The 14,138-nt window shown below is 38.8% G+C and overlaps 1 protein-coding gene across 1 annotated transcript in view; it reads left to right on the plus strand.

Annotated features, from left to right (window-relative positions):
* The window catches only part of tmem104 (transmembrane protein 104), a 43,317-nt gene extending 30,554 nt beyond the window's left edge, over window positions 1-12,763 (plus strand). Inside the window, exons 9-10 of the mRNA XM_032588484.1 lie at window positions 2,462-2,555; window positions 11,551-12,763. Coding sequence (XP_032444375.1) covers window positions 2,462-2,555; window positions 11,551-12,314 — 858 coding nt within the window. The 3' untranslated portion in view covers window positions 12,315-12,763. The remainder of the gene's footprint in view (window positions 1-2,461; window positions 2,556-11,550) is intronic.
* The last annotated feature ends 1,375 nt before the right edge of the window (window positions 12,764-14,138 follow it).

Below are 14,138 nucleotides of genomic sequence, written 5' to 3' on the forward strand. Positions count from 1 at the left end.
TAGGATTAGTGTCGGACTAATCTGTTTATTTTTTGTAATGCTGATTAATAATTGGATTTCAAAAAGTGCTTATTAGGAGATTTTATTTACAGAATTTGAAGTTTAGGTGAAGCTGAAACTCTACCGCTTGAGGAGTTTTAGGTTGAACATATTTACGTTTTTTAAACATTTTTTAAATGCAAATATTTTTTTATTTTTAACAATTTTGGTTTAATTACTACTCTGAGTGGGTTGATTAATTGTTCTTCCAGCGATTAATTAACTACTAAATTGGCCAACAATTATTTGAATAATTGATTTATCACGATTAATCGTTTCAGTGCTACTTCAGAGTATTTTGTCCACTGAATCCTGGGTTGAGTTCAGCATCACACCGTCGGTTTTTTCTTAAATATGTGTGTAAAACTGACGCCATATTGCAGACTACAGACAGAAAGTAAAGCTTCTCCAACGCAGTCGACCATAGAGACGTATTTCTGACTAAAATACTGCTGTCAGTTTCTCTTCCATCTTCAGACTCATCTCTCTTCATAATGGTTCATTTATTACCTTCAATGGCTCCTGCAGATTTATGCTTTGTCTCAGATTGAGCTTTGACTGCACTCTGCCAGGCAGACAGCTGGTTATATTTCAATATTCAGACTTGCTCTCCTCATCTTCACATTTTTATGTGATATAGCCACATATTTTGGTGATTTTTGCCTTATAACTGCAGAGGTGCATATTTTTCATCACTTTAACGAATAATCTAGTCAATTTTGGTTTAAAGTGTTTTACTATTATCAGTTTTTCAAATGTATTCTCAGAGGAAGTGACCCTGGACACCTGATGGATTCAGTGTTAAATCGCCGTCTTTATGTCTGCGCTCTGATGTCTCTTACATGTCAGCCACTGAGCTGAAGTCTCACTCCGTCCTCAGAGAGACCTGTGTGCACGTCACCGAAGCCCAGCAGGCTGCTCTTCACATGAAATGGCACACAATGAGTGCCTGTGAGATCACATGCCACTCACGCTGTGCAGGCGGACCCGAGTGTCAGGAGACAGAGAGGATGGATGGATGGAGGGAAAGAATCGGCCTCTTCACTCAATCAGGACTGCATTACAAGACAAAACCAGCTGGAATACAAACAGTCTCTGCAGGGTTTTGATGCAAAGAACCGTCAAAAGTTCACCAGATGCTAATCCTGCTTGGCGCTAGCTTCGTTGTCCGATGCATCAGCCATCAGTCTGAATAAGTTAACAAAACAAAAAGCATTAAAAATATCTCTACTTGTAAATTGCATTCTCTATCTGGTCTAGAAAAACTAAATCCTATTTTAGTAGTTCAAATACCAAACATACCTGCGTTAATAGATGCAGTGAAAAACATATCAGTACAGCAGAAGCTAACATCTACCGTCTTCCTTATTTCTACTCTGAGGTTCAGCCAATCAAATGCAAGGAAAACGAATGGCACTCCTGCATTGGCTGCTTTGCCAGCCAATAGCCCATCATGACCATTGTGTCCAACTACTTCAGCTTCCCAAGCTGCTTTTTCTTTCAGATATTTTAGACATGTCAATAAAAGCTGAGAATAATTTACGTACATTCCACGGAAAAATCCACAAAAAGTCCTAAATGTTCAGTCAATCTTCCATTGTTTGTTTTTCCCTTTTTCTTGTTTTTCAAGCTTGTCGTCTTTCTTTTTTACAGTTAACTGCTGCAATAAGATTAATCTCTAACCTTTTGCTCGTGTTAGTTTTTGTACTTTTATAAGAACATGTTTATGATTTGGTCGGGGAATATCAAAAAGTTTCGGTTGATGGTTTCTGTGCGTACCAGATCGTTCTTTTCCATATTTGTTTGGTTATTTGTCTGATTTTTGTGGTTTTCATCCACCTGCTCTCCTTGGAGAAACGCTACATTTCTCAATGTTTTAACGCGTTTCTTGAAATTGTCAAATTTTTCTTGCAGGTTCTGAAAACTTAACGTTTTGGATAAATATTCTGAACTGTTTACCTCACTTGGCATTCACTTCCAAGTTTAACTTAGTTGGTGTTTACACTCAAGTGAAACGATTTTACTCTGGAGGGTCGAATCTATTAGTTGGGTTTTAGAAACGAACAGCTGAACCTCGCAGATCACTTAACTTTTAATGAATGCACATTCTGCTGTCAGAAACAAATTAAGAATAGAAGTGTCTCTGCTGCAGCTTTTTGCATAAGACTTCATATTCATGCCTTGTAAATCAAGCTCTAATGCTGACTAACTCTGACATTTATGGCATTATTCACAGTGGCTGACATTTTACGGCGCTTCTCCCAGGTCTCGTCAGCGCTCACTGATGCAGGTTTCAAATTTAAGCGCTGCTTTAATGTAGCTCTGAGTTGGATTTCTGCAAGCTAGAAACTCCTTTTTGTTTTTCATTTTGTTCTGAGTTTGTCGCAGACGAGTAAAATACTTTTTTTTTCTGTTCCTGCAGAGCGTGTTTACCCTTCTGTTGGGGCCTTTCACCTTCTTCAACGCCCAGAAGACCAAATATCTTCAGATTCTCACCTCACTCATGCGTTGGATCGGTAAGAGGAAACCAAATGTTTTAGATTAAAGATTTTTCTGTTAAAATAACATCAACTAGTACATCTGAAAAACATTGGAATATTATGTAAGTGCAATATTTCAGATTGCTTTAGTAGCTGCCGTCAGGAAACCTTTCACTGCAAAAACAAAGTCTTATCAAGTATTTCTGATCTAGTTTCTAGTGTAAATATCTCAGTACACTTGAAATAAGAAAAACTAACTTGCATGCAACTTTTCTGTAAGATGTAGGAGCTTGTTTTAAGTCAAAAATTTCCTAATTTTTAAAAAGTACTGCTTTCATTTGCAGACTTTATCTCTTATGAAAAACTTTTGAAGAAATAAGTTGAAAAACTGAAATAAAACTGATTTCTTAAGAGGACTACATGCGTCCAAAAGCTGATGTTTGGTCTAATATTGGCCATCAACAGGTGAATTAAACCAAACACAGCAGCAAATTTGGAGTGAGTGTCTGTGATAAAGGAGTGTAGGCTGTAATGGCCTGGTCAGCTTCAGGCTGATTGAAACGCTGCAGTCGGGCCTTCAGAGAGCCGAGCGTCGGCAAACCTCATCGAACTGAAGCGGTGATGGAAACGAGTCGGGCAGCTTCTCCTCGGGCTGAGGGAGTCGGACAGAAAACGATTAGAGAGTTACTGTTCCTTCTGCTAACTCTCGTTTGAAGCCTTTTCTGGGATCGCAGGATTTTAACTTTTCAAGTAAAACTGATTTTCTGATTTTGTCCTGCGTTTCTGGCTCGTCGCAGCTGTTTTCCATTTTATCATCGGTTTCTGTTTTTGCCTTTGTGGCCGCTGCGGTCAGGTCCGTCCATCACGGTTCGGTTCTGCCCCGTGTCTTTGATTCCCATCTCCTCTCATTCCTCAGCCTGACAGGCTTGACAGGCCGTCCCAAGCCTGATTGGACCGTCACTCACCGGGGCGACGGGCAAAAATAAACCGTCCATCCAGGAGCTGAAGCTAAAATCACAAGCTGCTCATAAACAACACAGCAGCATCCATGCACTGTCCACTGTTCCTCACTCTGAACGCTCGGCGTAATTGATTGTGGTGTCGCTTTACGTCATGCTCTTTGCTGCTCAGGCCAATGATTTAAAATGTCTCGGCTGCAGGATTTGCTTTCTTTGTGTTCACAACAACATCACAGGAAGGAAAACTGAGAGATATAAAAGATATTAGCTGAAGTGGCTAAGATCTGGGTTTTGTTTGCTTGTATTGGTTGATGTAAGTAGCTGGTGGGCAATACGGACGCAGAATTTTATCAAAATATTGTGATATAAATTGTCATAAAAAATAATTAAATTGAAGTTGTCAGTAAAACACACAAAGTCTTAAAAGTACTGGTGATAAATTAAAAAAATATGGACGGAGTACTTTGTTGCTAATTGTCAACTCTACAACAACCAGATAACAAGTTTTAATTTAAATAGAAGGAATGTTATGCTAACTTGACTATGACAATCTTAACATGTAGATGTGCCACAGAATTCTGTGGTTCAGCTCAGTTTTCTAACCTCCTTTCTTTCTTCATTCCTGTTTTTCTTTCTATTTCTTCCTTTTTCTTCCACTTTCTGTTACCTTCCTCTTTACTACCCTCCTCTTTATATTTCTCTTCTCTTTTTACCTCTTCTATTTTCCTTCCTTCCTCTCCCAGTGGAAGTGGAGACATTGTCTTTGTAAAATCGGACTCCTCTGTTCTCGGTGTTTAGATGTTTTTGGCGGCGCTCTGAGAATCCGTGCGAACTGTCGACCTACTTTGTAAATTAAATCATTAATCCTGACCGATGACCTCGCTCCTCTTCTGTCTTTGGCGGTGCGAGTTTGTTTTTAGTCCAGAGGAGGAGAGCGCAGACACGGCGAGTTATAAACTGCTGGCATGTGTCTGCAGCTCCTCAGGGTGAGAAAACGTAATTATTTAGTCTCATTTCCTGTTAGCTCCGCTTACTGCGCTGCTCTCACAGGAACAGACAGAAATATGTTACATGTTTATGTTTGTAGTTATTTAAGATGTGGAGATATTTCAATCAAAGTGACACCTCAGTAAGGAATTAGCCATTTTTCTTTTAATTCATCAGCCTTTTCTTCTGTAGTCATTTGTTTTGGAGAAACTCCATCGTCCGGCTACATTTACATAAATCCATTATCAGTGTGGTGCTACTTATCCCTGCTGGTTTTGTTAGTCTGCTCTACCGCTATAAGTACTCAAAGTCTCTGCATGAAGGTTTAAATATTATTTGCATGTATTTGAATTTGGCTGCAACTAATGATTAATTTAGTAAGCGATTATTCTGCCGATTAATTGATTGATCGGATATAAAAATGGCACATTCTGCAGATTTTTCTTTTAACCACTTAAACTTTTTATACAAATACAATAAAAGGTTAAACAAATAAGTCTTTCTTTTTCAATGATAAAATAAACATTTTATTATGCAGTAAATTTGATTAATCCGATTAATCGTTTCAGCCCTAGTTAAATCAGCTTAAAACTAGTTCTAACCTCAACATGTTAAAAACCCTTTCTGCTTCACTTGTTGTTTTTCAGATTAAACTAATTATTGGATTGCAAAAGGTGCTTAATCTGAGATTGTTTAACAGAATTGGAACCAAGTGAAGCTAAAATTGCCAACTGAGGAATTTTGGGTACAAAATATTTACAGACAAAAACTTTTCCATCTTAAAAGCAAATGATATAGATTTTTGTTTTAATTTAACTTTTGTTCCAACTTCTGCTCTGAAAATGTTCTTTCAGTAAAGTAATCGTTTTAGTCTCCAATTAACGATTAATCATTTACTAAATTAGTTGACTATTATTTCTGTATTCGTCATGATTAATCGTTGCAGCTGTTAATCATGAATGGATTTTAAACCTTCTCATCTGAACTTAAGACTCTGCAACTCAAAGCTTCGGCTTCGTTTGCGGATTTTCTGTCAGATTGAGGTCTGACTCAGCAACTCCCTGGTTTTTCTTCAGCCAATTCTTTGTTTCATTGTTGATGCGTCTCAATGTCATTCTGGATTAGTCTGATAAAATCTGATCTGCTGATTATATTTTGGTTTAAACAATTAACTAAATAGATGTTTGGTGACTATATTTACAGACAGTTTTTTTTTTTTTTTTTTTATCTTACATGAAAAATATATATATATTTTTGCTTAATTATCTCTCTGTGTATGTTGGCCTTTTTCTGAGTCTGCATACTCCAGTTAATTAATCAATTAGTAAGTAAGTGGAAGATTATTTCAATAATCGATTAATTCAATCAATTGTTTCAACTCTAGTTAAAATGAGACCCATTCTTTTCTGCATCTTCAAAGTATAAACTAATATCTCTACAAGTGTAAAAACAAAAACATTCTCGCCTCCATCTAATGCTCTCAGTTTACTAATATACCATGAAGAGACTGGAAACTGCCGCAGGCGTGTTGACGTCTGCATGGTGGCATTCAGGCGCGTGGGGGAGGGGCACGCTGGTTATGAAGGTCATCTGGGACTCTGGTGGCTTGTTGAATTGGGAGTTCAGCAGGCTGCTCACAGGGCGACAGTGAAATATGAGCCAGTCTTAATGAACTGTGCAGCAGAATCACAGTTCAGAGGTGCTGAGAAACTTTGTTTAAAATCACAGAGTCAGAAGCAGGACTGCAGTGTGTCGGGACGCTGGATCTGCCTCTGAAGCTGCGTTTTCATGCAAAAATGAAAGAAAAAATTTTAAACAGTTTTTTGCTCATTTTAGTTGATAATGACTCCATAGTTCATGTTGGGAGTGAACTTTTACGGTAAACCGATGGTAGAATGGATTGTTTGTGTAAGCCATCTATCATGTGTGCAACACAAACAGGTGAAGATTTTACATTGGCTTTCTAAAGCACTCCACACCAAACAAATGCATGAATGACCTGGTGGTAAATCTGTACAAATCTATATTTGTACAGATTTGGTTTAATAACCTCTCTGACTGCAGTTCAGCAATTTTCCTTTTTTTTGGAGTCTGTATACTCCAGTTGATTATTAATCGATTATTTAATCCGATCAGTCATTTCAGTCCTATTAAAATGAATATACCGGTATCAACAGGAGAGGGAAAAAACATCCATACCATCCATCTAATGTGCTTAGTTTGCTAATATACCATGAAGAGACTGAATGCTGCTGTGTATCAGGAACATTTTGACTCGTTTGGATCTTTCCATGTAGTTTTACTTCAGTTTGCTCAGCGGCGCTCAGATTCCCCGGCTCTTCCTTGTGAGCCTGGCAGGATAAATGGTCAAACAAGCGCTGCGTTGCTCTGTTGTGTTTGCTGATGGCTCTATCGCAGATCGCTGAACGCGTTGCGAGGCAGCGAAGCCACTTATCACCCAGTCGCCCACCAGAAGCAGCGTCAGGGCTGATCGGTTTCATACGATAAAGTTCTGCTGCGGAGAGAAATGGAGAAGTCCTGGCTGGAACTGGCCAAAGAGCTGCAGCCTCTAATCGCCAACGAGATTAACCCAGGAAGTGCTGAAGGAGAGTCGGTGATAATTAATGAGATGATTGTCGTACTCTAAAACCACTGGAGGGAAGAAAGTATAAACGTGAAAATGTAGCACATCAGAACCCAAACGGTTTAAAATGTTGGAAAATGTAAATTTTCCTCCCTGATTTCTGGCTTGACTTGCAGCTTCTCCAGTTTGTTGCTCATGAGATGGATTTCCTCTCCAAGCTTGAATTTACTGCAGGATTCCCATCTTTTTCTTTTGAGGCAGTCGGTGACTCTGGGTTTTGTGGTGGAGACAATGGAGCTGTAGGAGTTTCCTCTGGGGCGTCGTCAAGTCGAAGCATTTCTCACAGGGCCGCTGACTCAGTCCAGGTGATATAAATCAGGTTTTGTTAAATGGACAGGGTGAAGTTACCTAGACGTGATATGTGGCTGTCGACAGAAAGTACTGGAAGTACACATCACCGAACAGCGGCGTGAAAAAGTATTTTCCTGATTTATTTTTTTGCATGTTTGTCACATTTTAGTGTTCCAGAACATCAAACCAATTAAAATTTTAATCAAAGACAACACAAGTAAAAACAGAATGCAAATTTTAAATGGTGCTTTATTATTAAGGGAGAAAAAAAATGAAACTTGCATGCCCCTGTGAAAAACTTTAATCTGTGGTTTATCCAGAGTTTCAGCAACTCAAATTTAAGGCTTTTAAAGACCATTATGAATGGAATTTAAGACCTGTATAAATGTACAAACAAATTGCACAGAATTGACGTATCATCGTACAGGTCGGTAACAGAAGTGAGCCGGTGGCGAAGACAAACATCCGTCAACTGGCGATAATTTACATTTACCACAGATGGACGCAACAAAGGCTAGCAAGGCTTTAATAGCAGCTAGTTAGCTCTAGCGTAGCCTCATGTCTGTGTGACTCAAATCTTTGCCTGACAGAAACATCCCACAAGAAAAATAAACGTCAGAACATTTGAATTAAATAGTGCTGGCATGACAAAATTTAAAACTTGGGCAACTTACATATTTTCTGATTAATTCAAGACATTTTAAGGCCTTTATGAATGGAATTTAAGATCTTTATCATGACAAATGTATAAAAGAAAATGCATGTAGCATCATTTGGTTGGTTACAGAAGTGAGCCAGTAGCAAAGATTATTATCCAAAAATTACATTTTGCACAACCCAAACATTTAAAAACACCCAGCCGTTTTTGGCAATGAGTTTGTGTTTTGGTGTCTGAAAGTTTTTGAAATGACTCATTTTTCAAACTGTTAAATTGCGCAGCAACCTTGTTACCTTATGATTTTAATGCTGAATGCACTGTACAATGGCTGCTGGAAAATAAGTGTTTTGTTGTTGACTTACCATCCAGACACCATTTGCTGCATTCTTGTTGGTTGTGCAGAAGGCTTCCCTTCTGCTTTTCAAAGATGTACAGTTATATAATTGTGCTGCCAGCAGCCATTTTCATGTTGAGTTGAGGGGGGCGTGGCCAGCAGTAGCTAATTTGCATAAAAGTGACGGAAGCCATAAAACTGATAAGTATAGGCAGAAGTGAGCAGACTCAAATCTCTTAATCTAAGAATTATTTTTACAAAAAATGTAGTGAACATGTTGGATGCTAAAAGCCTAACTTTAACCAACAAAATGTTCACTGAAATAAATTCATCATCCTCCATCTTGGATCAAAATGCCTGAACTTTGTCTGTGATTCAGATTCTTTCACACCTTTCTCACAGCCTCCACTTCCGACTCTTAATCTTGTCCAAACTGGAGAAGCTGCTTTAAGTAATGCGATAACAGCCAGCTGCCCTGAGGCACTCCTAATTAAAAGCTCCATGCGATTACGCTTCCTGTGAAAACCTCCGGGGGTTAAAGATGGAGAGCAGCTTCCTTCCTCCTGTCCACACCTTTCTCTTACTCACAGCCTCTTGCAGATTTAAAACTGCGGTAGAGGAGCAGACAGGTGACTGCAGAGTTGTAAAAAAAAGATTAAAAGTAGCTCAAATAAAAGACTGAATATGCATTTTTCCCTTCATGGCTGCAGATGAAACGACAAAGACTTTTTGTCCTTGAAAGCTGGTCTGTTGCCCACCGTCCCGACCTCTCTGTAATAAGAGGGTTAACGTTTAAATTGGGAGTAGCAGAGCTTTCCCCACACCCTGAGATTACATTGGACGGAGGCCAAAGATGCATTAAATATTGAACAATCGTGCAACAGGTTCCCCACACTGATTCTGCTGAGTTCAAGGAACAGTAGGAAGCAAAGGGTGAAGATTGGAGCTGATCCTCTATTCAGGATTATCTTCTCTTCAAGTGAAAAATGAGACGTGTCTTCTAAAACTTTAAAATCATTTTTCATCATTTCTAAAAAAAATTCTTTAAAAGTGAAACAGCTTCAGCCTCAGATTGGGTAAAAAATATTGAACCTCCAAAGTTTTTGTTTGGTTTTGTACTTTTAATAACGGAAAACCCAATTTTCACCATCAATGCACTGTTTCTCACGTGTGTCAAACTCAAGGTCCGGGGGCCAAATCTGGCCTCCCACAGCTTTTTATGTGGCCCTCTGGACTCCAGAGAGTCGCAGGAATAAAACCTTGTGTGATCAAATATAATTTGATCAATTAATTCAATCAGTTTTTTTCTGTTTGCTTTTTCCATTGGGATTAACATCAGTTAATCCCTCCAGTTTTTTGTGAATTCATGCAAAATCAACCCTTAATTGCTAACAATTTATCACTAATTTTATGCACAGAATGGGCAGAAATGTTGTTGATGCTAACGCTCACCTGCAGGTGGCAGTATTTCTTCCTTCTTCTCCACTGCTGCCTTGGCCATAGTTGATGTCAAATAATCATATTTACTGTCATACATGAGTTCCAATGTTTCAGTGTGATGAATATTTATTATTCCTAACGGCTCAATTATTTTTATATGTTTAACTTTGTTGAAATTTTATTTTGGTTAAATAAAACTAAAATACCAGTCAGGTGTTTAGGGTGTGTGAGACACTTAAAAACATAACATTTAGTTATATTTAGTTCACCTTGTCCCTGCTGCAGAATACAACAATATTAATAACAAACTCCTAAATCTTGCAGAAAACACTGAAAAATTAAAATGTAGCTCCAACTTTAAAAAATTTAGTTAATTTGTTCCATGTTATGGAATTAAGTTTATTGTTTAACACAGTTTAGTTTAGTTGCTTAAAAACAACCTGCAATTGGTTTTGTATTTTTTAAAGTGTACTAGACTTAAAAATACTTGGTAAGATTTTGTATTTTTGCAGTGTGGAGATGGAAAAGTTTAAAAAGCTTGAATTTTACAGTGGGAAAAGTGAGTGAACCCTGAAACCGTCTTCAGGCTCCAGCGTTCAGTTAAAGCGAAGGTGTGTGGTTCAGATAAACGCGCTGCAGATGCGTAGCAACGCGCCGCTCTCCTAAATGTCACCGTGCGTTTAGAGGACGCCCGGTGACGAGCGGCGAGGATCCGGCCGGCTGCTGGCCGACCCGAGGCTCTGACTAACTCCTGCAGTCACGCCCTGATTGGGTCAGTGAGGAGAAAAGACGACAACAGGATGCCATGCTGCGGCCGCCGCGCTTTCCGCAGAAAAACCGCCACAAATCGATTGGAGGCAAAGAGCAGCAGCTGCCGACACTCTGAGGCTCGTCTGACAAAAACGACAAAAACCCAGCCAACTCCAAAAGAATCGGCCCAGATCTCAACCTCTAACACGGGGGTCTCCAAACTAGCAGTGGGCCAAAAAGCCCTAAAATCAAGCACACAAAGTGTCTTAATATTTATTGCAGATCCAAAACCTGAAAGGGGTTTTTGCCGCGGTGCATTAGGCCCATTGTAGATGGAAGAAACATTTCCACCAAAAAATGTTGATGAATCTCAGAAAATTTCTAGAAAACCTGGAAATCTTTTAGAAAATCTTTGACATTTTAAATTTAGACATCTTTTGTTTTTATTTTTTTTATATATTTAAAATGTCTTCCAGCTCCAGTGTTATACTGTATGTTCATTAGAATTTAAAGTTTTTTCATTTTTAAGAATTTGTTTTTGGTTTATTTTTCCACTATCATTAATATTGACTAATCATTGATGATGTCACGTTCAACAGATTATAGAGATTTGAAGTAAATTAAATGTAACTAATTTTTACTTTTTCAAAGCGTTATTGTAGATGATAAGAGAGAAATCCTACAGCCACTAAAAGCTGGCGCTACTCCATGTGGTTTATATTTGGTGAAGAAGGAAGTTGCGCTCAGTGGTTTTTGTTGTTTCCTTCTGTGGTTCTCAATGCAGCGCCCCCACAGGCGAGGAGGGGAACAGGTTTCTCAAATGGTTTGGCAGTTTGGAAGAGAATCACAGCAGCTGAAAATGTAACAAATGTTGGAGTTTTGGTTCCTAATCAAAGCGAGTCAACTGGACTTTTAGGTGTTTGATTCTTACCTGTGTGATTCTTTAATTTCTCTGTTTTTTCTCTCAGCTTTCACCATGATGATCATCTTGGCTCTGATCCGGATCGGTAAAGGAACGGGCGAGGGCCGTCCTCCGGTCGCCAGCCTCTCCGGAGTGCCCAACCTGTTCGGTGTGTGCGTCTACTCCTTCATGTGCCAGCACTCCCTGCCCTCTCTGGTGACGCCCATCTCGGATAAGAAGCGGGTCGGCAGCCTGGTTCTGGCTGACTACGTCCTCATCCTGGGTTTCTACGTCCTGCTGTCGTTCACCGCCATCTTCTGCTTCGACAGCTCGCTGCTGCACGACATGTACACCCTGAACTTCACCGACAACTGCGACGTGTTGAACATCCCGGTGCTGCGCTACTTCCTGGGCTTGTTTCCCGTCTTCACCATCAGCACCAACTTCCCCATCATCGCCGTGACGCTTCGCAACAACTGGAAGACGCTGTTCCACCGAGACGGCGGCACCTACCCGTGGGTGGTGGACCGGGTCGTGTTTCCCCTCATCACCCTGGTGCCGCCCATCGTGGTGGCGTTCTGCACGCACAATCTGGAGTCCCTGGTGGGAATCACGGGGTCGTACGCGGGAACGGGGATCCAGTACGTCATCCCGGCGTTCCTGGTGTTCTACGCCAGGCGCCACCTGGAGCCCGTGATGGGCAGAGACGCCGTCAACAAGCACCGCTCTCCGTTCCGCCACGCCTTCTGGGTGTGGTTCGTGTTGGCGTGGGCGGCGTCGTGCCTCATGTTCGTCACCGCCAACATCATCCTGACTGAAACCAAGAAATGAGAACCACTTTTAACGGAAAAGTCTGCGACTGTTTGGCCAGTTTTCTTGGTTCTCGAGGCCTTAGCTGCTGCTGGCTGGACTGTGCCTTTTTTAACCAAACTGCACTGCAAAAATACAAAACCTTACCAAGTATTTCTGTCTAGTTTCTACTGCAAATATCTTAGTACAGTCGAAATAAGGCAAAACTAAACATGCACAAAAATAGGCTCAGTAAAAACAATTATTCGTAATACTTTTTAAATAAGAATAATTTAGTTTTGTCTTATTTTAAATGTAATAAGATGTTTGCTCTAGACAAAAAAAATACTTGGTAAGATTTTTTTGCAGTGTTTAGTTTCTTAATTTAAATGCAATCAATGTTTTATCGGTTTAACGAAAAGGACCAAATTTTTTTGTATGAATGACAAAAAAATCAAAGGGATTTTATTAAACTTATTTTTCCTCATCAAGCAGCCGACAGATTGAGCTTTTTATGCTGTCCAGCAACTTTTAGAGGATTCGTCCCTGAATCGGATTATTTTTACCAGATTTATGCAGATTTGAAACACAGAGGAATCAGTGTTTACACTGCAAAACTCAACATTTTAACAAGTATTTTTTAGTCTAGTTTCTTTTCCAAATATCTTATCACACTTTAAATAAATCAGAACTAATTCACAGTAACTTTTCTGCAAAAAACAGGAGCTTGTTTTAAGTCAATAATTCCTTAATATTGACTAAAAACTACAAGCTCCAACAATATTTTGCTACAAGTGAAATAATCTGCCAGTGCAACCAGTTGGTTCAGACATTTATCATGAAAATATCTCTTCCTGATAAGAATTTTTATTTCTTTGTCATCGTAATTTAAGTTGATATAAAAAAAACTTAGTAAAATTGGATTTTTACACCCCAGATTTTTCGCACGAAAAAAAAGCAAATTCAAAACTATGATTAAATAAAGTATTTATACTCAGCTTAGTGATATAAAGCCCATTTCTTTAAATATGTGACATCCAGAAGATTATTTCACATAGGAATGATTTTCAAAGAGCAGCATTTAAAACACAAAATTTTACCAAGTATTTTTTAGTTTCTAGTGTAAATATTTCAGTTCACTTGAAATGAGAAAAATCTAACGAGTAACTTTTTAGCAATAAACAGGATCTTGTTTTAAGTCAGCAATTCCTTATTATTGATGAAAAATTAAAGGGAAAATGTTTTGTTACAAGTGAAATAAATATCAATTTTAAATAATTATTGACTTAAAACAAGCTCGTATATCTTTCTGAAAAGTTACTTATAAGTTTGTTTTGTCTAATTTTAAGTTTACTAGAAAGTAGACAAATACTTGGTAACATTGTGTTTTTGCAGTGCGTGAATGCTGCCAAGCAGTTACCGTAAAGAGAAGTAAATAGTTTTGTTTCATAATTATCACAATAGTACTACAAAATATTGTGGTAAAATTCTGTATCCACGCCAACTAACTAGTACTTTATTAATCCGCATTAAGGAATTTTTAACTTAAATTAAGCTCCTATTACTTTTAAATGTATTGCTGAAAAGTTATTTGTAAGTTTCAAATGTAAGATATTTAAACTAGATGAAAATCCTTGGTAAGATTTTGAGTTTTTCAGTGTAATGATCAAGTTTCAACCCACTTGAGTTTTGTTGCTGCACAAATTTCCCGTTTCCTCTCTAGGAACGCTTCTGTCAAACAAACCCGTCGGTGTTTTCACTGTGGAACGAAAAGCTGCAGGAAGGTTTTTATTTTAACGGCCGTCATTAAAACCTCTGACTGGAAAAGAGAAGCGGTGAAGGATCCGCTGGAGTTTTCCTGCCGAG

This window comes from Xiphophorus hellerii, chromosome 16 (assembly GCF_003331165.1).
Source record: "Xiphophorus hellerii strain 12219 chromosome 16, Xiphophorus_hellerii-4.1, whole genome shotgun sequence".
NCBI classification, from domain to species: Eukaryota; Metazoa; Chordata; class Actinopteri; order Cyprinodontiformes; family Poeciliidae; genus Xiphophorus; species Xiphophorus hellerii.